Genomic DNA, 21399 nt, shown 5'->3' on the forward strand with positions numbered 1-21399 from the left:
GCAAGTTGGAACAATCTGCCGTTCTGCCCTTAAGCAAGGCAGTTAACCCCGGAACAACAACTGCTCCCCGGGCGCCGATGCCGTGGACGTGGATATCGGCAGCCCCCTGCACCTCTCTGATAAAGAGGTTAAATGCGGAAGACACATTTCAGTTGAATGTGTTCAGTTGTGCAACTGACGAGGTATCTCCCTTCCCTACACACATCAATTTACAACTCAATATACACAGACACATCAATACACGAAAAGCAACACAATCATATAAAACAAACACATTCTTTAGTAAAAAGGTCCTCAATCAGCCATCTGAATTGCCCTAGAGGCACCAACTCTTCCAATTTTAGAGAGCATTGGAGATTATTCCATAAGTAAGGTGCAAAGAAACTAAAAGCAGATTTAACTAACTCAGTGGAGATCGAAGGAATCTCCAGATTTAGCCATCCCTGAAACCGAGTCTGGTAGCTCATACATCTGCAGGTTAACAATGAAGTAAGGTATGGTGGAAGTGTAATGTATGGCTGAGGGCTTTATTAAGAAAAAGAGTGCAATGCATCAATCTAGGAGACTTCAAGGAGGGATGATGTGTAAAGAACCTATCACCCGTAATAAAGCGTTGTGTGCTATGATAAACTGCGTCCAGTGGCTTCAATACAGTGGCACCTGTATTCATATAAACAATATCACCATAGTCAATAACCGTAGTGAATGTTTACTAAATGATTTGATTCTTAACTAACTCATCAATATGTTTTCTGAAAGATAGCTTCTCGTCAATCCAGAAACCCAAATATTTAAAGAGACAGAATTTGTTGTCATGCCTACAAATTAATACGCAGTTGGTTTTATATATAATTTTTCAATGTAACCTTTATTTAAATAGGCAAGTCAGTTAAGAACAAATTCTTGGCCTACCCCGGCCAAACCCTAACCTGGACGACGCTGGACCAATTGTGCACCGCCCTATGGGACTCCCAATCCCGGGCCGGTTGTGATACAACCTGGAATCGAACCAGGGTCTGTAGTGGCGCCTCTAGCACTGAGATGCAGTGCCTTAGACCGCTGCTCCACTCAGGAGCTGTCACGACTTCCGCTAAAGTCGGTTCTTCTCCTTGTTCGGGCGGCACTCGGCGGTCTTCTAGCCATCATCGATCCACTTTTCATTTTCCATTTGTTTTGTCTTGTCTTCTCACACACCTGGTCTCAATTTCCCTCATTGCATGTTGTGTATTTAACCCTCTGTTCCCCCCATGTCTTTGTGCGGAATTGTTAATTGTAAGTGCATGTGCACGTTTTCTCTGGTGCGCGACGGGTTTTGTACCCATTTGTTTATTGTTCTGGTTCCGGTGGTTTTATGAATAAAACTGCTCCGTTGATGACCCAGTTTTGCTCTCCTGCGCCTGACTTCCCTGCCGCCAGTTACGCACTCCCTTACAGGAGCCCATTATATCTGTACCTCATGTGGATAGGAAGCTATTGAACATTTGGCCTATATGCTATTGTAGTAGGCTTATTCCAGGTGGCTATTGAATAGAAGGCCTATTGAATATTATTTTTTAAGGGGGGAGGAGGAGGAACAGGAGGGAGCACGAGCAGGATCTTAAGTTTTTTTTATAAAGACAAAAAGGGATGACATGAACAGCTCACTCTGGCTGAGTGTCTCTCTCCCACTCACCCCTCGCTAGTTACCACAGTACATTAGTTAATGCATGTTTTGTCAAGCCAAAATGGGGTGGGGGGGGGGGGGTGGAGCTGGAAGACATACAGAACTGTCACCTCCAATGTTCTGCTTGGATTGAGAGGGGGAAATAAACAGAACTGTGTCAAATTATGTAAAGATGTGACAGGGACTACTTTATCTGCTAGGGTGGAGTGGTATATGATTTCTGGGCTATGGGGAGATTGGGTGATGTGGCCGTATAGGCCTTTTTACTGCACAGTGCAGTCAATGGACTAGATTCACCCAAAAATGACGATGCATTAATCAGGGAATGATAATGACTTCACTAGACATTTATTAGTGTGGTACACTTTGGAGAGTACCATTACAAGTTCAAGGACCTCTCTCTCGCTCTCTCTCGCTGTCTCTCTCTCTCTCTCTCGCTCTCTCTCGCTCTGTCTCTCTGTCTCTCTCTCTCTGTTCCTCTCTCACAAAGTTTCTTTTAAAAGCTTTTTCTGTCCATATTTTATGCCACATTTTAAAGCCTTGGCCTATGACTCAGACAACCACTTTAGTGCCATGCACTTTGAAAGTCTGTCAGCTGTAAGCAGTGAAAACAACCATGGACATGCGTTGTGGTTCACTACAGCCACACACCATACATAGACCATAAACACCATAACCCATTTTATAGGTGCCTTTATTTCCCCCAAGCTGTAGAGCGAAGTTTCCACTAATAAGCTTTTTATATAAACAGGCTTGTATTCCACTGTGAAGGAAAACTGTCCCTATTATCAGTGACCAGGTGGTAAACCCTAGCAATTATATTGGGACTGAAATAGGAGATGCTAACAGAATGAGAGATAATAATGTGAACTCTTGAGTCATCAGCCAGGGCATGTAGATCTGAGGCTTTAGAGCAGACAAGAACGTTCTCCTCCATCCCTAGGTACATTTCACATTTGAGTCATTTAGCAGAAGCTCTTATCCAGAGCGACTTACAGGAGCAATTAGGGTTGTGTGCCTTGCTCAAGGGCACATCGACAGATTTTTCACTTAGCCGGCTTGGGGATTTGAACCAGCAACCTTTCGGTTACTGGCCCAATGCTCTAACCGCTAGGCTACATGTAGATATAAATATCAGATATGTGACATTAATCTTCGTATTGAGATGTTGTACTTTAGGGAGGACCACTGACTACAATAAATCCAATACATCAATCTTACATTTCCCAGCGTCCCTTTGCATCCCAAATGGCACCCTATTCCCTACATAGTGCACTACTTTTGACCAGAGCCTCATTAGGCCCAGGTCAAAAGTTGTCCACTATGTAGGGAATAAAAAGCTATTTGGGATTGATGGATTGGCGTTATTGTAGTCAGTGGTCCTGTTTGTTCCTCTGAGGGAATGTTAATGTTTGTTTTCCTCTGTTTAACGTCTACCGCTAAAAACACCATTGAGAAAACTCATGGAAAGCTTTCATCTGGAACTTTCTTTCAGGCACCTTAAACACAAATGATGAATCTATAAATTATGTTTTTTTTACGTTCTCTTTGTCTTTCTCTCAATCTCTTTCTTTCTCCCTCTCCCTTTCCCTGCCTCTTTCTCTCTCCCACCCCTCCCCCCTGCAGACAGAGAGAAGGACCACCCTCAGACCGAGGCGGGGGTAATCTGGAGGGTGACCGGCGGTCTCTTCAACATGACCAGAGGGGCGGTCGGAGCGACATGGGGAGGCGTGGCCTGGGTGGGCTGTAAGAGCTATGACATCACCAAGACGGTGGTGACCAGCGTGCCGGCCGCCGGAGTGGGATTGGTCAAGGGCAGCGTTTCCATGGTGACGGGAGGAGTGGGGGCGGTAGGGTCTGCTGTAGCCAGTAAAGTTACACCAAAGAAAAAGGACAAGTCTGATTAGACCTAGACCCAACTACCACCCCATTGCTACAGTATAGTTTATAAATGTCTCCCTGTCTCTCTGCTGTGTTTAGGTTCCATCTGGTTACTATAGGGAACCATTCAGAGTTGAAAAAGGCACAAGTAACTCGGATTTCCGTGTAAATCATTCATTGACGTCAATGGGCGATTTGCACGGAAATCTGAGTTAAGTTTGCGGATCTCAAGTCAGAATACTGCCCTAAGGAAGCATTACAGAGAGGGATTATGGGAACGTTGATTTGTTAGGATATAGGAATTGACCAGAATGTTGAACTTACTGCCGAGTTACTCTTGAGATGGATCTCATGTCTTTTTGATTGATCTGGGTCTGGGTGGGGAAGGGCATGATAATATGAAGACAATCCACAACAATTTGGTAGCGATTCAGCAAGGACACATCTACTCATTTCTCAAAGGCTTGAGGTTATTTAAATTCTTCCAGTTTTACTATGAAAAGGTATCTTTACATTGACAAGTATTAAAACAAAATTAAAGGTACTTTACACAACTTAATTTCATCAGTTTGACATCAGTGATTGGGGAAAACACACCAAACAATGTGTGTATGTGAATATGCTACAATAGTCATTTACAACATTAACAATGTCTACACTGTATTTCTGAACAATTTGATGTTATTTTAATGGACAAAAAAATTGCTTTTCTTTCAAAAACAAGGACATTTCTAAGTGACCCCAAACTTTTGAACGGTAGTGTATGTGTTATAAAATATATATGTGAAAAATAGGCATATGATTCCTATTGATGCATACAAAGAAGGTTAGAGGAACCTAGCGGTCTTGCAGTAAATATTTTCATTGTACTGCAGGTGTTTTTTTCAATGCTTGATGAGTTGGAGATGTGGTCAACAAAGTGTGTAATTGCATAGGAACGGACAGAACAAGTCATGGAAATGACATTTCTACGTACATGTTACATATACCAGCAGATGTCCTGAGCTGTTTAAATAAATAAAGCACCATTTCACCAACAAAGAAACACACATTTAAAAAATATATATATATATTTATATAGATATATATATATATATTTAACCTGGCAATTCAGTTAAGAACAAATTCTTATTTACAATGACGGCCTGCCCCCGGCCAAACCCGGACGACGCTGGGCCAATTGTGCGCAGCCCTATGGTACTCCCATTCACGGCCGGATGTGATACTGGCTGGAATCGAACCAGGGTCTGTAGTGATGCCTCTAGCCACTCGGGAAGCCTTAAAGTTAAGAGATGGCTGAGTTATTGATAAATCAGGAAATCCGTGTCCATTTAAATATTTTGTAAATCCGCTTCACAATGGCCTATCAAAGACATTACCAGGATGAACCTTGTTAAGTTTCAAGCATCATACTTCATGCCTACGTCTCAAATGGCACCCTATTCCCTTTATAGTGCACTACTTTTGACCAGCACCCATAAGGCTGTAATCCAAAGTAGTGCACTGTACAGTATAGGGAGTGAGGTGCTATTTGGGACATAACCCATTTCATTCACGTGTATGTACTTTACTCAAATGTATGTTTATGTCCCTACATTTGCATTCGATCAGGGACCGCGGCCCCCCTTTTGTAGGCCCGGGGATTCCTTTCCAAAAACGGAAAAAGTAATAAATAGTAACACATTTCAAAAATTTGAACTCAGTCGGGGTCTCAACTTACTGTTGAGAGTTAGAATAGTAGAATACACAAGGTGCCGTTTTGAAATGTGGTTGTGCATCAGCAGTTACTGTCTTATGTCAGTCACTGACAGTCACTGAATTAACCCATGTCAATTTACATTTTTTAGATTGGTAAATTAGTCTATCCAGCTATCGAAACTTGTAGTAATCATGGTGAAATTACAGACTGAGGGTGCCCATGGATATTAACAATATGTGTAGAATTGCAGGAAATTAAAAACTGCAAATCTTTCTCTCCGCACCACAGCAAAATGAGTAGAATTGCATGGAATTAGTTATAAAATTGCAAAATGTTCTCTACTCCACATGGCAAGAAGTGTAGAATTGCATCAAACTTGCTTTAAAAGTGCAACATTTTCTCTATGCCTCATGGCAAAATGTGTATAATTGCAGGAATTTAACACTAAAAAAAGATCTATATAGATTATCTCCACTGTCAAGAGGGGGGCCACGAACAACAAAATGTAGCTCTGACTACATGTGTGGGTATGGATGTGGGTACGCAGCCACTGCAGCCTCTCATGATGATTTCAGATTTGTTGTGGCCCCCACCCCCATCAAAGGTGCCCGTCCCTGCATTACATTTATAAATACTGATAGATAGTTGACACCGACATTCCCAGAGTAGGAGGGACAGTTGAAAACAAACATGCTTTTTCTTTATATGCATTCCAATCACTTCTAGCCTTGGTCCCAGTCTGTTTGAGTTCACAAGATGATATAAACGGATCGGGGACTAGCTAATTCCCTTCCACATTGTTACGTGTAATCCTGAATTACTGTAGATTCTGATCAGACAATAAAAGTAGATGACCAATTTCTTCCCACTGGACAAATACTGGTTGAATCAACGTTGTTTCCACATCATTTCAACCCAATAATTCAATGTGATGACGTTATCAGCACAGAAAACTGATTGGATTTGAAAAAAGTCAACACGTAAGGCAATTTCGTATTTTTTTCTCCCACCCAACTTTTAACCTAAATCAAATGACATGGTGAAATGTTTTGTTAATTTCACGTTGAATTCACATTATTTGACAACTTGACCACATGTAAATCGAAACTAGATGTCTGTTCCCAGTGTGCTGTTTGTTCTTCTTTTCGGTTTGGTTTCTTACATTTTTATTTCAACATTCACTTTGAGGACATTTTTATTTGAAAAGAAATAAAGAGAAAACACTAGGCATGGTATTTCCACACCCTCACATTATGCATCGCATGTTTCAATAGGTCGTTTTTCCTTCTTCCGGAACACAATATGCTGTTTATTATTATGACAAGTCTCGCCTATTTCATTTTCACGCTGTTTCATCTTGTCCTGTCTTTACTGTTTTCATCGGGACACTTCTGCTAGTTAATATATGTCTTGGAGACTCTGTTACTATAAACTGGGATGTGGCCCTGGTCAAATATAGTGCACTATACACTAAATGTACAAAACATTAAGAACACCTGCCTAATTTTGAGTTGCGCCCCCTTTTGCCCTCAGAACAGCCTCAATTCGTCGGGGCATGGACACTCCAAAGTATCAAAAGCGTTCCACAGGGATGCTGGCCCATGTTGACTCCAATTCTTCCCTCAGTTTTTTATCCTCTCAAACTGGTGTGCCTCGCACCTACACCCATACCGCGCTCAAAGGCACTTCAATCTTTTGTCTTGTCCATTCACCCTCTGAATGGCACAGATAAATAATTCATGTCTCAGTTGTCTCAAGGCTTAAAACTCCTTCTTTAACCTGTCTCCTCCCTTTCATCTACACTAACTGAAGTGGATTTAACAAGTGACATCAATAAGGGATCATAGCTTTCACCTGGATTCACCTGGTCAGTCTATGTTACGGAAAGAGCTGGTGGTCCTAATGTTTTGTACACTCAGTGTATAGTGAATAGTGTGTCATTGGGGTTGCAGTTTTTTTGTCTATGATAGAACTATTTTTGCAAAAACTGATGCTGTATTCTTTAAATAAAGCTACTCTGTATTTTAATTGCAATTTGTTGCATTTTATTTGGTCGCTCAAAAAGTGAATACTGCTTTATGTTTCAGTCATTTAGCAGATGCTCTTATCCAGAGTGGTTACATTTCTGTACTTTTTCCCCATACTGGTCCCTCGTGGGAATCTAACCCACAACCCATGCTCTGCTAACCCATGCTCTGCCAACTGAGCCACACGAGACCCCTCTGCCCTCACTCTACCCTCAGAGGAAGTTATGGGTCCAGCTGATGGGAAGGTCATTCATGGTATCATGTATTGGAATAACAGGACACATTTGTGAGAATATTCCAATATTAGTCTGCTGTTGCATTATGTGATAATAGTAATGCTGGTGATGCTGCCTCCTTGACTTCTCCCTCTACTCACCTACCTTCTGCTGTGGAGTCAGTCTGTGGTGTCTGTCTGCTGTGGTGTCTGTCTGCTGTGGTGTCTGTCTGCTGTGGTGTATGTCTGCTGTGGTGTCTGTCTCCTGTGGAGTCAGTCTGCTGTGGTGTATGTCTGCTGTGGTGTCGGTCTGCTGTGGTGTCGGTCTGCTGTGGTGTCGGCCTGCTGTGGTGTCAGTCTGCTGTGGTGTCTGTCTCCTGTGGAGTCAGTCTGCTGTGGTGTATGTCTGCTGTGGTGTCGGTCTGCTGTGGTGTCGGTCTGCTGTGGTGTCGGCCTGCTGTGGTGTCAGTCTCCTGTGGTGTCGGTCTGCTGTGGTGTCGGTCTGCTGTGGTGTCGGTCTGCTGTGGTGTCGGTCTGCTGTGGTGTCGGTCTGCTGTGGTGTCGGTCTGCTGTGATGTATGTCTGCTGTGGTGTCGGTCTGCTGTGGTGTCTGTCCGTCTGCTGTGGTGTCTGTCTGTCTGCTGTGGTGTCTGTCTGTCTGCTGTGGTGTCTGTCTTGCTCATGTGATGTATGTCTGTCTGCTGTGCTGTCTGTCTGCTGTGGTGGCTGTCTCCTGTGGTGGCTGTCTGCTGTGATGGCTGTCTGCTGTGGTGGCTGTCTCCTGTGGTGGCTGTCTGCTGTGGTGGCTGTCTCATGTGGTGTTCTGTGGTGTTTGTCTCCTGTGGAGTCTGTCTGCTGTGGTGGGGTGTCTATCTGCTGTGGTGGCTGTCTCCTGTGGTGGCTGTCTCCTGTGGTGGCTGTCTCCTGTGGTGGCTGTCTGCTGTGGTGGCTGTCTGCTGTGGTGGCTGTCTCCTGTGGTGGCTGTCTGCTGTGGTGGCTGTCTGCTGTGGTGGCTGTCTGTCTGCTGTGGTGGCTGTCTGCTGTGGTGGCTGTCTGCTGTGGTGTCTGTCTGCTGTGGTGTCTGTCTCCTCTGGTGGTGTCTGTCTGCTGTGGTGTCTGTCTGCTGTGGTGTCTGTCTCCTCTGGTGGTGTCTGTCTGCTGTGGTGGCAGTATGTTGTGGTTGCTGTCTGTCTTCTGTGGTTGCTGTCTGTCTTCTGTGGTTGCTGTCTGTCTGCTGTGGTTGCTGTCTGTCTAATGTGGTTGCTGTCTGTCTGCTGTGGTTGCTGTCTGTCTGCTCTGGCGTCCGTCTCCCGTGGCGTCCGTCTCCCGTGGCGTCTGTCTGCTGTGGTGGGGTGTCTGTCTGCTGTGGTGGGGTGGCTGTCTGCTGTGGTGGCTGTCTCCATCTCCTGTGGTGGCTGTCTCCTGTGGTGGCTGTCTGCTGTGGTGGCTGTCTCCTGTGGTGTTTGTCTCCTGTGGTGTTTGTCTCCTGTGGAGTCTGTGTGCTGTGGTTGCTGTCTGTCTTCTGTGGTTGCTGTCTGTCTTCTGTGGTTGCTGTCTGTCTGCTGTGGTTGCTGTCTGTCTAATGTGGTTGCTGTCTGTCTGCTGTGGTTGCTGTCTGTCTCCTCTGGCGTCCGTCTCCCGTGGCGTCCGTCTCCCGTGGTGTCCGTCTCCTGTGGCGTCCGTCTCCCGTGGAGTCCGTCTCCCGTGGAGTCTGTTTCCCGTGGCGTCTGTCTGCTGTGGTGGCTGTCTGTCTGCTGTGATGGCTGTCTCCTGTGGTGGCTGTCTCCTGTGGTGTATGCCTCCTGTGGAGTCTGTCTGCTGTGGTGGGGTGTCTGTCTGCTGTGGTAGGGTGTCTGCTGTGGTGGGGTGGCTGTCTGCTGTGGTGGCTGTCTCCATCTCCTGTGGTGGCTGTCTCCTGTGGTGGCTGTCTCCTGTGGTGGCTGTCTCCTGTGGTGTTTGTCTCCTGTGGTGTTTGTCTCCTGTGGAGTCTGTCTGCTGTGGTGGGGTGTCTGTCTCCTGTGGTGGCTGTCTCCTGTGGTGGCTGTCTGCTGTGGTGGCTGTCTGCTGTGGTGGCTGTCTCCTGTGGTGGCTGTCTCCTGTGGTGGCTGTCTGCTGTGGTGGCTGTCTCCTGTGGTGGCTGTCTCCTGTGCTGTCTGTCTGCTGTGGTGGCTGTCTGCTGTGGTGTCTGTCTGCTCTGGCGTCCGTCTCCCGTGGCGTCCGTCTCCCGTGGCGTCCGTCTCCCGTGGAGTCCGTTTCCCGTGGCGTCTGTCTGCTGTGATGGCTGTCTCCTGTGGTGGCTGTCTCCTGTGGTGTATGCCTCCTGTGGTGTATGCCTCCTGTGGTGGGGTTTCTGTCTGCTGTGGTGGGGTGTCTGTCTGCTGTGGTGGGGTGTCTGTCTGCTGTGGTGGGGTGTCTGTCTGCTGTGGTGGGGTGGCTGTCTGCTGTGGTGGCTGTCTCCATCTCCTGTGGTGGCTGTCTCCTGTGGTGGCTGTCTCCTGTGGTGGCTGTCTCCTGTGGTGTTTGTCTCCTGTGGTGGCTGTCTCCTGTGGTAGCTGTCTGCTGTGGTGGCTGTCTGCTGTGGTGGCTGTCTCCTGTGGTGGCTGTCTGATGTGGTGGCTGTCTGCTGTGGTGGCTGTCTGCTGTGGTGGCTGTCTGCTGTGGTGGCTGTCTCCTGTGGTGGCTGTCTCCTGTGGTGGCTGTATCCTGTGGTGTTTGTCTCCTGTGGTGTTTGTCTCCTGTGGAGTCTGTCTGCTGTGGTGGGGTGTCTATCTGCTGTGGTGGCTGTCTCCTGTGGTGGCTGTCTGCTGTGGTGGCTGTCTGCTGTGGTGGCTGTCTGCTGTGTTGGCTGTCTCCTGTGGTGGCTGTCTGCTGTGGTGGCTGTCTCCTGTGGTGGCTGTCTGCTGTGGTGGCTGTCTGCTGTGGTGGCTGTCTGCTGTGGTGGCTGTCTGCTGTGGTGGCTGTCTGCTGTGGTGGCTGTCTCCTGTGGTGGCTGTCTCCTGTGGTGGCTGTCTGCTGTGGTGACTGTCTCCTGTGGTGGCTGTCTCCTGTGGTGGCTGTCTGCTGTGGTGACTGTCTGCTGTGTACTAAGAAGAGTGATAGTAGAGGAGATGAGATGAGAATAGAGGTTCAGGGTGGGTTGTTTTCAACTACTCCAATGGTGTGAAATAATGTACTTTCCAGTTTCTATTCCATCTGGCTGTGGATGTGTGGTTGACTTTAGCTTCGGTCATGCCTCTATAATCTGTTCAGTGACACATTGCAACACAGTCAGCACCACACCTTCTATCACTGAGGATGAAACCCAGATGGCGCCCTATTACCTATACAGAGGCCCTATGGGCTCTGGTCAAAAATAGGGCGCTCTAAAGGGAATAGGGTGTCATTTGGGACTCCACCTGAATGTGAATTCCTCCAGCATCTCTCTCCTCTCTCCTGTGTTTTGCTGTGCAATGTACCAAATCACCACGTCAGCCAGACGACAGGTGGAGTTGGATCTCCTGGTGTTACTGCCAGCCCTCGTCTAGCAGCTGTGTCTCTTACTGACATGGTCTCCGTTCCTGTCCGTGGTGACGTACTCGTTACGAGATATCCCTTGTAATGGACAACATGAAATGGGCATAATCGGATCTTGCAGATATGCATACAGAACCACAGTATTCAATGCTTGCTGTCGCCCCCTCACAGCCAATCACGTTGACTTGATAGGTCTTATCAGTGCAGAAGCATTGCATAAGGTGACACTGTATCCCTATAGGTGTCAATTATGCCAATTTATAAAATGGGTGGGTCTAATCCTGTTTGCTGATTGGTTATTTAAAAAAGGGAGGTGTAAGTAAACCTTGGTTTGAGATCAGTGTTCAGTTTCTAAAAGAGCAGTGCTACTCTATACACTAGCTTTTGTTGAAGTATCAGACGTTCTTGACAATGACTTCTGTACCAGCTAGGTATGATAGGCTCCTTTTGGGCATCTCGTTTTCCTCAGGAGTAACAGTGACACAAAACTAAGAACAGAACTGTACTCCTGTACCTAACAACTGTACCTCTGCCAACCTACAAAGAACTGCAATAAAATCATTGTGAGAACAGATTGTTCTCCTCCATTCATATTGTAGTACAGTTCTCTCGCTCTCTCCCTCTCTCTCACTCGCTCTCCCTCCCTCGCTCTGCTGCTCTCTCTCCCTCTCTTTCTCCCTCTCTCCCCCTCTCTCTCGCTCTCACCCTCTCTCTATCGCTCTCTCCCTCCCTCTCCCCCTCGCTGTCTCTCCCTTTCCCCCTCCCTCACTCTGCTGCTCACTCTCCCTCTCTTTCTCCCTCTCCCCCTCTCTCTCGCTCTCTCCCTCTCTCTGTCGCTCTCTCCCTCCCTCTCCCCCTCGCTGTCTCTCTCCCTCTCCTCCTCTATCTCTCTGCCTCTCTCGCTCTCTCTCTCTCTACCTGTCTCTTTCTCTGTCTCCCCCCTCTCTCTCCCTCTCTCTCTCTGCTGTCTCTTTCTCTGCCTCTCTCTCTCTCTGCCTCTTAGTCATCTTGAGGAGTGGGTTTTGGTGTTTTGTCAGGAATATACACAGATAATTAGAGACATGTCTGCTTTGTATCACATTCCAATGATAAAACTGGGGGGGACAAAAATGCAATTTCAGAATGTGGGGGGACATGTACCCATCCCCAGTGGAAGTTGTTCCCCTGCTCGGTATTCATATCCCCAAATAAATAAATGATCTCACAACAATACATTTTTATAGAAAGTTATCAAAAATAGATAAGATCTTTGAAAATATCTGTCTATTTGTGAAAAAATCAGTTGACCTATTTGCTCATGGCCTTGCCTACACCTAGCGACTAGTTTTTTAAATTTTAATTGTACGAGCAAAAAATATAACATTTTATTTGGAAAGGCAAGTCAGACAAAATTAAACTGGCTTAGTTATATAATTAATATGAATTCGAGAGGGCAGAAATGATTAAATATTAAAACATTGGACCTCTCACTAAAGGCTTTCAGTCATACAAATGTTATACTTAAATCTGAACTGGTTCTCTAGCAGATTATTAATAATGTCTGTCCCCATGTTCAAGAATGGCCTTTTCCCCTTTATTCAGATGACAACCGCTCACTTTCATTTTTTTAATGAAATCAACTCCAAAATATTGCTATTTTTAAAACAAGCCATAGAAAGTTGGTTGCAATTTCACTTTAATCCACCAGAAAAGACAGAACAAATATTACCACAAATATTATGGGTAAACCCAAATATACTAATTGATAATAAAATAAAAATGGTATAATCTTTGTAAATTATATCATAAATAGGACTGGTGGAGTTATGTCACACATGCAGTTAACAAAAACAAATGGGATTGTCTGCTCTATCCAAAATTACAACCAATTAATTGTAGCATTACCGCAAAAATGGAAGGGGGAGAACGTAAAGAACTTGTCTGTCGGCCCTGCATTAAAGACCAAAATTGGTTATAGAAAATTGTGTTGAATAAAAAACGCATACCACATTAATTTAAAGAAGAAGAAAAAAGACAGCTGTGCCGTGTAGATTGCAAAATAGTTGGGAAGAGATTTTCTATGTACCAATTCCATGGCACATGGTTTATGAACTGATACACAAAACGAGGCTGGATTCAAAACTCTTTTCATTTAAATGATTATAAAAAATTATTGCAACCAACAGAATGTTATCTATATGGGGGATACAACCATCCCAGCTCTGCAGATTTTGCTGTGAAGAGACAGAATCATTAGATAATTTGTTTTGGTACTGTCCATATGTAGCTTTGGTTGCAGGTTCAGGAATTGCTGAAGAATTGCAACATTTACCTGGAGCTAAATCTGCAAAGAGCACTGCTGGGTGATTTAAAAAAGTCATAGTCAATCGATCAATAATATAATAATACTCTTGGCCAAAAAATGTATCTTTAATTTACAATCTGTAGAAACTATGAGAATAGAAAAGTTCAGAACTTTTGTGAAACATCACAGCACAGTGGGAAAATATATGGCAGCTAGAAATGAAAACTGGATGGTGTTGAGAGATAGATGGGAGGGGTTGAGTGGAGCTGAAGGGTGGGACTAATAACAACAAGATAACTAATGTAAAATATTCTGTGTCCGTAAAATGTACGCTACCGTTCAAAAGTATGGGGTCACTTATAAATGCCCTTGTTTTTGAAAGAAAAGCACATTTTTTGCCCATAAAAATATCATCAAATTGATCAGACATACAGTGTAGACATTGTTAATGTTGTAAATGACTATTGTAGCTGGAAATGGCTGATTTTGAATGGAATATCTACATAGGCGTACAGAGGCCCATTATCAACAACCATCACTCCAACCATCACTCCTTGTTTTTGAATAGAAAGAGGAGTGGGAGGCCCCGGTGCACAACTGAGCAAGAGGACAAGTACATTAGAGCGTCTAGTTTGAGAAACAGACACCTCACAAGTCCTCAACTGGCAGCTTCATTAAATAGTACCCACAAAACACCAGTCTCAACGTCAACAGTGAAGAGGCGACTTCAGGATGCTGACCTTCTCGGCACAAATGCTGATGCTCCTTAAGAAGGACCGTTTTATTGCTTCTTTAATCAATCAGAACAACAGTTTTCAGCTGTGCTAACATAATTGCAAAAGGGTTTTCTAATGATCAATTAGTCTTTTGAAATTATAAACTTGGATAAGCTAACACAACGTGCCATTGGAACACAAGAGTGATGGTTGCTGATAATGGGCCTCTGTGCGCCTATGTAGATATTCCTTTAAAAATCAGCCGTTTCCAGCTACAATAGTCATTTACAACATTAACAATGTCTACACTGTATTTCTGATCAATTTTATGTTATTTTAATGGACAAAAAATGTGCTTTTCTTTCAAAAACAAGGGCATTTCTAAGTGACCCCAAACTTTTGAAAGTTGATGTATATAGGTTCAGAACTTTTGTGAAACAGCACAGTTGAAAAATATATGGCAAATAGAAATCAAAACTGGTGATGGTGTTCAGAGATAGATGGGAGGGGTTGAGGGTAGCTGAAGGATGGGACAAAAAACAAACAATAGATAACTATTGTAATATACTGTGTCTGTAAGATGTATATAGTATGTATAAGCAGGAAGTAGATTCCTAAGTGTTGTTGTCCATTAGTTTACTCCAATTCGGGGGGGGGGCGGTAGGGTTAGGGGTAAATAATAAAGGAAAATATATTTTAAAACAGTGTCTTTGACGAGTAAAGAACTCAACTTTATGAACATCACCCCCTCAATATTTCAGAGGATTCCAAGGGGATTGGGTAAGGTCATTTCCCAGCCTGTCACTGTTTCATGTAAGTTATTTAAGTACACGTTTGTAAAGTAATAACTCAAAATAAATAAATAAATAATAACAAAGGCCTTCCTCACTTATTGTGACAGCATAATGGTCAGTTTCTGTATTCTACTGTATTCAATTCAATTCTATTCCTTCCAGAGATTGAAAACTCCACTACCCTGATACTGTTGTGAAGACCAGAGCTAGCTTACCTGTATAAGACTAATCAGCTACTGCAGCTGTCTCCGATTGCTTGCCTGCTCCACATCGTCAGTAGTTGGCCGGGAAGTCGAACTAAACATTTCCAACACCTCGCTGACACTTGGATGATCAGGGTAAACTATGTTTGCGTCTGCAATGGCACCCTATTCCCTACACAGTGCACTACTTTTGACCAAATCCCAATGGAACCTGATCAAAAGTAGTGCACTAGATAGGGAATAGGGTGCCATTTGGGATGAAGCCTCTGTAAAATCACTGTTGTCCGGCACTCATTACCCTTTGGTGAGGGTGGATTTGACAACCCTCAGTTAAACTATATCAACACGATTAAAGCGCCACTCCTTAATTCTTACCCTCTGTAACATTTAAACAACACCATTTAAATTGACTGCAACATTCAAATGTATATTGCATGGTTTTGTCATAGGCCTACACCTCAGCATGTATCAGTTATGGGTATGATTAGGTACATTCCCTAACAATATTGTACAGTAGGTCCAGTTTTCTTGATGTACAAATATTAACATTCACTTTTGTCAATGCAACTGTCAGCATTCAGGGATCTTAAGTAGGATGGTGCTTCACTGTAGGTTGTTCATGTCAATTAACCTGACATTAGTGTCCCTTCAGTATCGATAAAACATTGATACTAAAATCTCTAAAACAGCATTCCCAAATGATGTTTCTTGTGCTGTTCTGAATGTCTTAAATCTTACCACAGGAGTCGTCAAGGTTTCTGAGGTTTAGTGCAAATCTGAGAGGAAATGAAGGCAACAATGTAAATATAACAAAAATAGTTGTGCGTTGTGATTGGCCCTTGCTTTTCTACAAAAAAGGTACAAAAGTTTTGTCCTCGATGAGAGTGAGAGACAGATTTTTCAGCTCCTCGGGCGAACTGACAGTCTTATAACCCAGCTCCTGTAGAACTTGCTGACACACAGTCTGTGTGTAATCAACCATGTCATAAGACAATTTGAGCCTCCAGCTTTCTGCGTTGGCCGCTGAGTCCCGAACAGTGCCGTATTTATGCTTGGCTGACAGATCATTGCTTCCCCTAGTGTTGTTCTGGATCCAGTCTCCTACGTTCTTGTCCATGACCAGACCCAAGTAATCATAGATCTTCTTGGTCTTCTGGAGAGGGTTCTTGGCCAGGTCCTCATACCTGACCAGCATATACCTCCCTTTGAGCCAGGGGGGCTTGCTGAGCCCAGTGGTTACAGATCCCAGGAAGTCCTCACAGACCATGGTAAGCTGGGTGAGGTCCAGGTTGTAGGGCCTCCTCCCAGTGGCCCTCCAGATCCTCCAGAGGCGGTAGGTGTCCCTGAAGGTCTCGATGCGGGAGGCCAGGATCCCTCGGGGGTCCCTAACCAGCTGGATCACCTTGAGGTTGAGCCTAGGGTCCTCCACCAGAGCCCTGAGGTCACTCACCTCCGGTATCCTCACCGTCTTGATGGCCACATGGCGCCGCTCCCGGCAAGCGTCCGACGCCAGCGTCATGTTGAGACCGCCACACCTCTTGACGCACTCTCCTTCATCGATGTTCAACTCTCCAGGACTGAAGGCGTCGCAGACAGGCAGGGAGCACAGAGCCTTGCTGGCTCCCCTCCGGAACAGCTTGTCTGTACTGTGATTGGCCGGCTGGGGTTTGATGTAGCTCTCCAGGAAGTAAAGGTCACAGTCGTAGAGGCTCCGGAGCAGGTCCCTGCTAGCCCCCAGCATCACCCTGGTGTCGCCTGCCGTCCTGCTGTGGGACAGGCGGGGGAGCAGGGTGGTCTGGACGTGGTAGAGCGGCTCAAACAGATAAAACACATCCTGGTGCTGGTTAAACAGCTGACCCACAAAGGAGCTGCCGCTGCGGGTCGTGGCCAGGATGAGAACATGGGTCTTCCTGGAGACATTGGAGGAGAAGTAAAGAAAGTCGTCACAGATCCGCTTGTCAAAAGACAAGTCCACCACATCCTGCCCCAGCATGCCACAGTTCAGAGGGTTGGAGATTGTCACTGGACACATCTGGAATGGCTTGGCTGTGAACGTCCTGATGGCTGTGTACTGGATCGCTATGGACGCTAAGGCTAGCAGAATCACAGCCTTCCAGGAACATTGCATGGCTGAATTCATTCATTTAGATAGATGATGCAGTCTGTTCAGATCCTGGTGGAGCAAAAAATCCAAATAATTGGGATACACTCATGCTGTATAGAATCCACAAACACCGACAGAAAGAAGCAGCAAAACAGCTTATACAGCTGTCTCACTATGAAACAAAAAAGTTAGTGTTTTGAATCCCATACTTTTTCTTCCTAGATAGTTACTTTGTTGATCTTACAATTTGTTTTATTACTGTTGTTTTATTGAACTGTAATAAAGGCCTTACCCTCATATAATACCGTCAAACACAATAAAACAGACCCAGTTTTGATGTTTAGTTGTTATTGTTTTTTTTTTGTTACATAGCATTTCTGTACTTTGAGCTGTAGGCAACCCCAAATTACAGAACGCAATTAAATACTACATCAAAGACTATAGGATTCCTAGGACCTAAGATTCCATAATGTAGATTCTAATTTCGATAATGGATATATTTATGTAGATACCATTTATATAAAATAGCTTCACCATGTTCAGATCTCCAGTGGCAGTAATACAATCAATAAAACATAATTGATTAAAATACAATCAATTGTTTATGTCAAGGATACATTTGAGCCTATATTTTACATCTATATACTTATACTGTATGGTATTCTCTATTCGACTAATATTATCTATACTCCACAGATAAGAAAAATGGCTTTCAAGTTAAAAATGTTGTCATCTAAAACACAAATTAACGTAGCTAGCAGTCAGTTGTTCGTCAATACTGGTGGCTTTCTTCTGATGAGAATATAAAATACACAACATCTAAAATACTAAAATGTGTCCAAAATAAACATGTTATGCTACTTTGTAAATGTTTGGTATTTTATTTTCCCCTTGAATAAAAACTAAGGAAATCAGTGATTGAAATCAGACTAATGCAAAAACCTGTCTGAATTTCTTTCAGTCACTCATCGTGACAAAAGGCTGGCGGCACCTGTAGAAAAGCGTCTTGTAATTTCTCTGGCAACGCTACATCTGGCAAGGGATAGATGTGACAACGAACAATTGACGACAGACAGCGCGATGAGATCTGTGATTTACCGCAGTGCAACAGAATACGCTTTCATTCGAAGATGATTAGCCTACACAAATGGTCTAGGCATAGCCTCAATAACACTTTTCATATTTGAAATGACCAAATAACGGTCATATTCTTCTTCTAAATACACACAAAACACATTTAAAACATACATAAAATGCATAAACCCAAAAGATTCCAATAAACGACTTTCTTACCACATACATTTACAGTGGGTAAATAAAAGGTGTCCGTGAAAAACAATAGAAAAGCAATGTGACGGTTCAAAACGTGTCGTCACAAAAATCTGATCTTTTCAGACTAAACATTATCGAACGGCAGCTGTCCCGTCTTCTTCCCTCGTGCGTCGGAATAGCAAAACGACAGGAACTGCTCCCACATGTAGAATAATCAGAATCAGTCCGTGTTTTACAAGGATGAGATCGTGATAAGATAAATAAGTCAAAGTTGCAAGGCAGAAGAACATGAAACTCCAAAACACAGGGCAGAACAGATTAGAGAATGATGCTGCAGCCGCAGCCTTCGCAAAACCCGCCGCCACCGCACCGACGTGTAGGCTATTCCAGATTGCCTTGACTAATGCGCATGTTGTAGTTTAGGCTATAGGTTGGTGGTTTGGCTGTGTGTGAGGTGTGCCAATAAGTGCCCGCGCGTTCTGGACCACCCTAAACCTCATCTACATCCCTCTATGAACCCTCCCACCCACAGCCCCTGGCAAGCACATGTTGCAGTCTGAGATACTTACCGTCACATGGATTAAGTGAACAGACCTGGGTTCAAATACATGCCTATTTAAGTATTTGTATTTTCTTTAAAAAATATTTTGAGTATTTTCTATAAATGCTAGGCTATTTGAAACTTTTCTAATACATTTGTAAAATACTGAGAGTTACAATCTCTATGAAGACAGGTATTTTATGCAAGGCATTGGTAAGGTCTATTGAGAGAGAGAGAAATAAATTCAATTACTATCCTATATAGCAGAGACTAAAGGACCAGAATAATAATTCATGTTCCATCTAAATCACCAGTCAGTTGGATTTGAATTCATATTATGTTCTTCTGGCTGCCTTTCTGTACAAAAAAATGAACATCTGATTGATATTTACTCTGCAAAGAATGTTCGTGCTTTAGTGACAACTGAGTGACTACCACAAGGTAGAAATACAATATCTTCTGTAACCTCTGCCTTTTTTCTATCTGTCACTCTCTCTTTCTCTCTCTCTCCCCCTCTCTCTCTTTTTTTCTCTCTCACACACTGTCTCTCTACTTTCTCTTGCTCGCTCTCTCTCAATAACAAACAACAACGCAAAACTGAAACTTAGTATGCCTAAGTAAGTATTGGATTAGATGAGCATGGTCTGGCTGGTCAACATCATTGAGCTAATGCAGCCTGAATGAGAAGAGACATTATCAGCATCACTCCATCAGTCTGGCTGCATTTTAAAAAAACAGAGATGTCAAAATTTGTCCCAACAGTTGAGGTTAGATCTGATCTCAGAGCTCAATACGTCCTAAATGGCACCCCCTTAAATAGTGCACTACATAAGGCATGTGGTTCCATTTAGGATCCAGTCCTAGACTGCAGCTGAATGGCTGCGAGCCAGAACAGACAGACAGTTCAGAACACAAAGCCAGTTGTCATAGAGAACAGAAAAATAATATAATAGTGCCTACTGTATAGCTAATAAATGTGTATGCTCATAAGTCAAAACTCATAGCTTATGGGTCAAAACTCATAGCTCAAAACTCAAAACGCATAGCTCAAAGCTCATAGGTCAAAACTCATAGTTCATAAAACTCTTAGTTCAAACTCATAGCTCAAAACTCATAGCTCATAAAACTCAAAGCTCAAACTCAAAACGCATAGCTCAAACTCAAAACTCATGGCTGAAGTTCAAGACTCATTGCTCAAACTAAAAACTCGTAGCTCAAACTCAAAACTCATAGCAACTAATAGCTGAAGAAAGTGTACCTATTCTAGTATCTTCTTATTATTCTAGTACCTTCACCCATGGTCTCTCATGGCCTCTCTACCTGTACCTCTCTACCTGTACCTCTCTACCTGTACCTCTCTACCTGTACCTCTCTACCTGTACCTCTCAACCTGTACCTCTCAACCTGTACCTCTCAACCTGTACCTCTCTACCTGTACCTCTCTACCTGTACCTCTCTACCTGTACCTCTCTACCTGTACCTCTCTACCTGTACCTCTCAACCTGTACCTCTGAACCTGTACCTCTCTACCTGTACCTCTCTACCTGTACCTTTTTCCTATTCTCATCCCCCTCTTCTCTCTCCTCTCCTCCCCCTTTCCTCTCTCCTCTGATCCCCTCTCCTCTCAGTCCCCCGGCCTCAACGCTTCTGTTTTTTCTCTCTTGCTCAATTTGCTTGAACCCAGACATCTGCATTTGAAATAGGATTTTCTCTCACTCGTCCCCTCCAAGCAATTTCATCCTAACTCCTATACTGCCAAAAGTGAGATTATGGTTGGCTTTAGCTAAATCAGTTTCATCTTTGTGTGTTCAACGCAACTTCGGTTTCAATCAGCATGTGTGCTCAAGCATTGGAAAATGTCTGCGGGGTGAGTGTGTGGTTGAGCGGAGATGGGCCTGTGCTCTTCAATCCACCCTGGTGAGCATTAGTAATAAGCTCTCCATATGTGTCGAGGAGACACACATACAGGACTGTCCAGTCTCCTCTATGCTAAATCACTCTTTGTCTTCAGTAATGCAGAGTGACTCCACAACTGACTATTTCTGAAATTGACTAGCTAAGCCTAGGAACCTGAGTAGTGCCTTGGCTCAGCTATATGCAAAAACTACAAATTATTAAGCAGAGATGGACGAAGACATGGTGTTTCTGTCTACGGCACCCTATTCCCTATATAGTGCACTACATTTGACCATGGCCCATAGGGTGCCCTTTGGGAGGCAGCCCAAGGCTAAAGTTCCGTTAGTAGACAGTGTTATCTAGAGCGACTTACAGGAGCAATTAGAGTTAAGTGCCTTGCTCAAGGGCACATCAATAGATGTTTCATCTTGTCAACTCAGGGATTTGAACCAGCAACCATTTGGTTAACCACCCAATGCTCTTAACCGCTAGGCTACCTGCTGCCCTGCAAAAGACTGAATCATTAAACGGAAGCCTAGGCAGTAAGCATTGCTGCAGAGCACATACCGTCTAGCTGTTCATAATTGAATGT

The 21399-nt window shown here is 44.1% G+C and overlaps 3 protein-coding genes across 5 annotated transcripts in view; 1 reads left to right on the forward strand and 2 right to left on the reverse strand.

Annotated features, from left to right (window-relative positions):
• Positions 1-7271, forward strand: part of LOC129862049 (transmembrane protein 263-like) — a 43442-nt gene extending 36171 nt beyond the window's left edge. The window contains exon 3 of the mRNA XM_055933373.1: positions 3290-7271. Coding sequence (XP_055789348.1) covers positions 3290-3570 — 281 coding nt within the window. The 3' untranslated portion in view covers positions 3571-7271. The remainder of the gene's footprint in view (positions 1-3289) is intronic.
• Positions 7272-8735: 1464 nt separating this feature from the next.
• On the reverse strand, positions 8736-11103 carry LOC129862948 (polycystic kidney disease protein 1-like 3). Its single transcript, XM_055935052.1, has 2 exons — positions 11025-11103; positions 8736-10567 (listed from the first exon to the last, which is right to left on the reverse strand). The coding sequence occupies exons 1-2, from the start codon at positions 11101-11103 to the stop codon at positions 8736-8738; spliced, it is 1911 nt and encodes a 636-aa protein (XP_055791027.1).
• A 1486-nt stretch (positions 11104-12589) lies between these two features.
• LOC129862050 (carbohydrate sulfotransferase 1-like) lies at positions 12590-18883 on the reverse strand. Of its 3 annotated transcripts, none has more exons than XM_055933376.1 (2): positions 18399-18883; positions 12590-16904 (listed from the first exon to the last, which is right to left on the reverse strand). In XM_055933376.1, coding segments are annotated over exons 1-2 (1065 nt in total). In that variant the 5' UTR covers positions 18401-18883; the 3' UTR covers positions 12590-15841. The 3 variants fall into 3 exon arrangements, with proteins under 3 accessions (XP_055789351.1, XP_055789349.1, XP_055789350.1); XM_055933374.1 differs by having other exon boundaries at positions 12590-17167; XM_055933375.1 differs by having other exon boundaries at positions 12590-17167; positions 18392-18883.
• Positions 18884-21399: the final 2516 nt, after the last annotated feature.

The sequence above is a fragment of the Salvelinus fontinalis genome, chromosome 9 (assembly GCF_029448725.1).
Source record: "Salvelinus fontinalis isolate EN_2023a chromosome 9, ASM2944872v1, whole genome shotgun sequence".
In the NCBI taxonomy this organism is placed as follows: Eukaryota; Metazoa; Chordata; class Actinopteri; order Salmoniformes; family Salmonidae; genus Salvelinus; species Salvelinus fontinalis.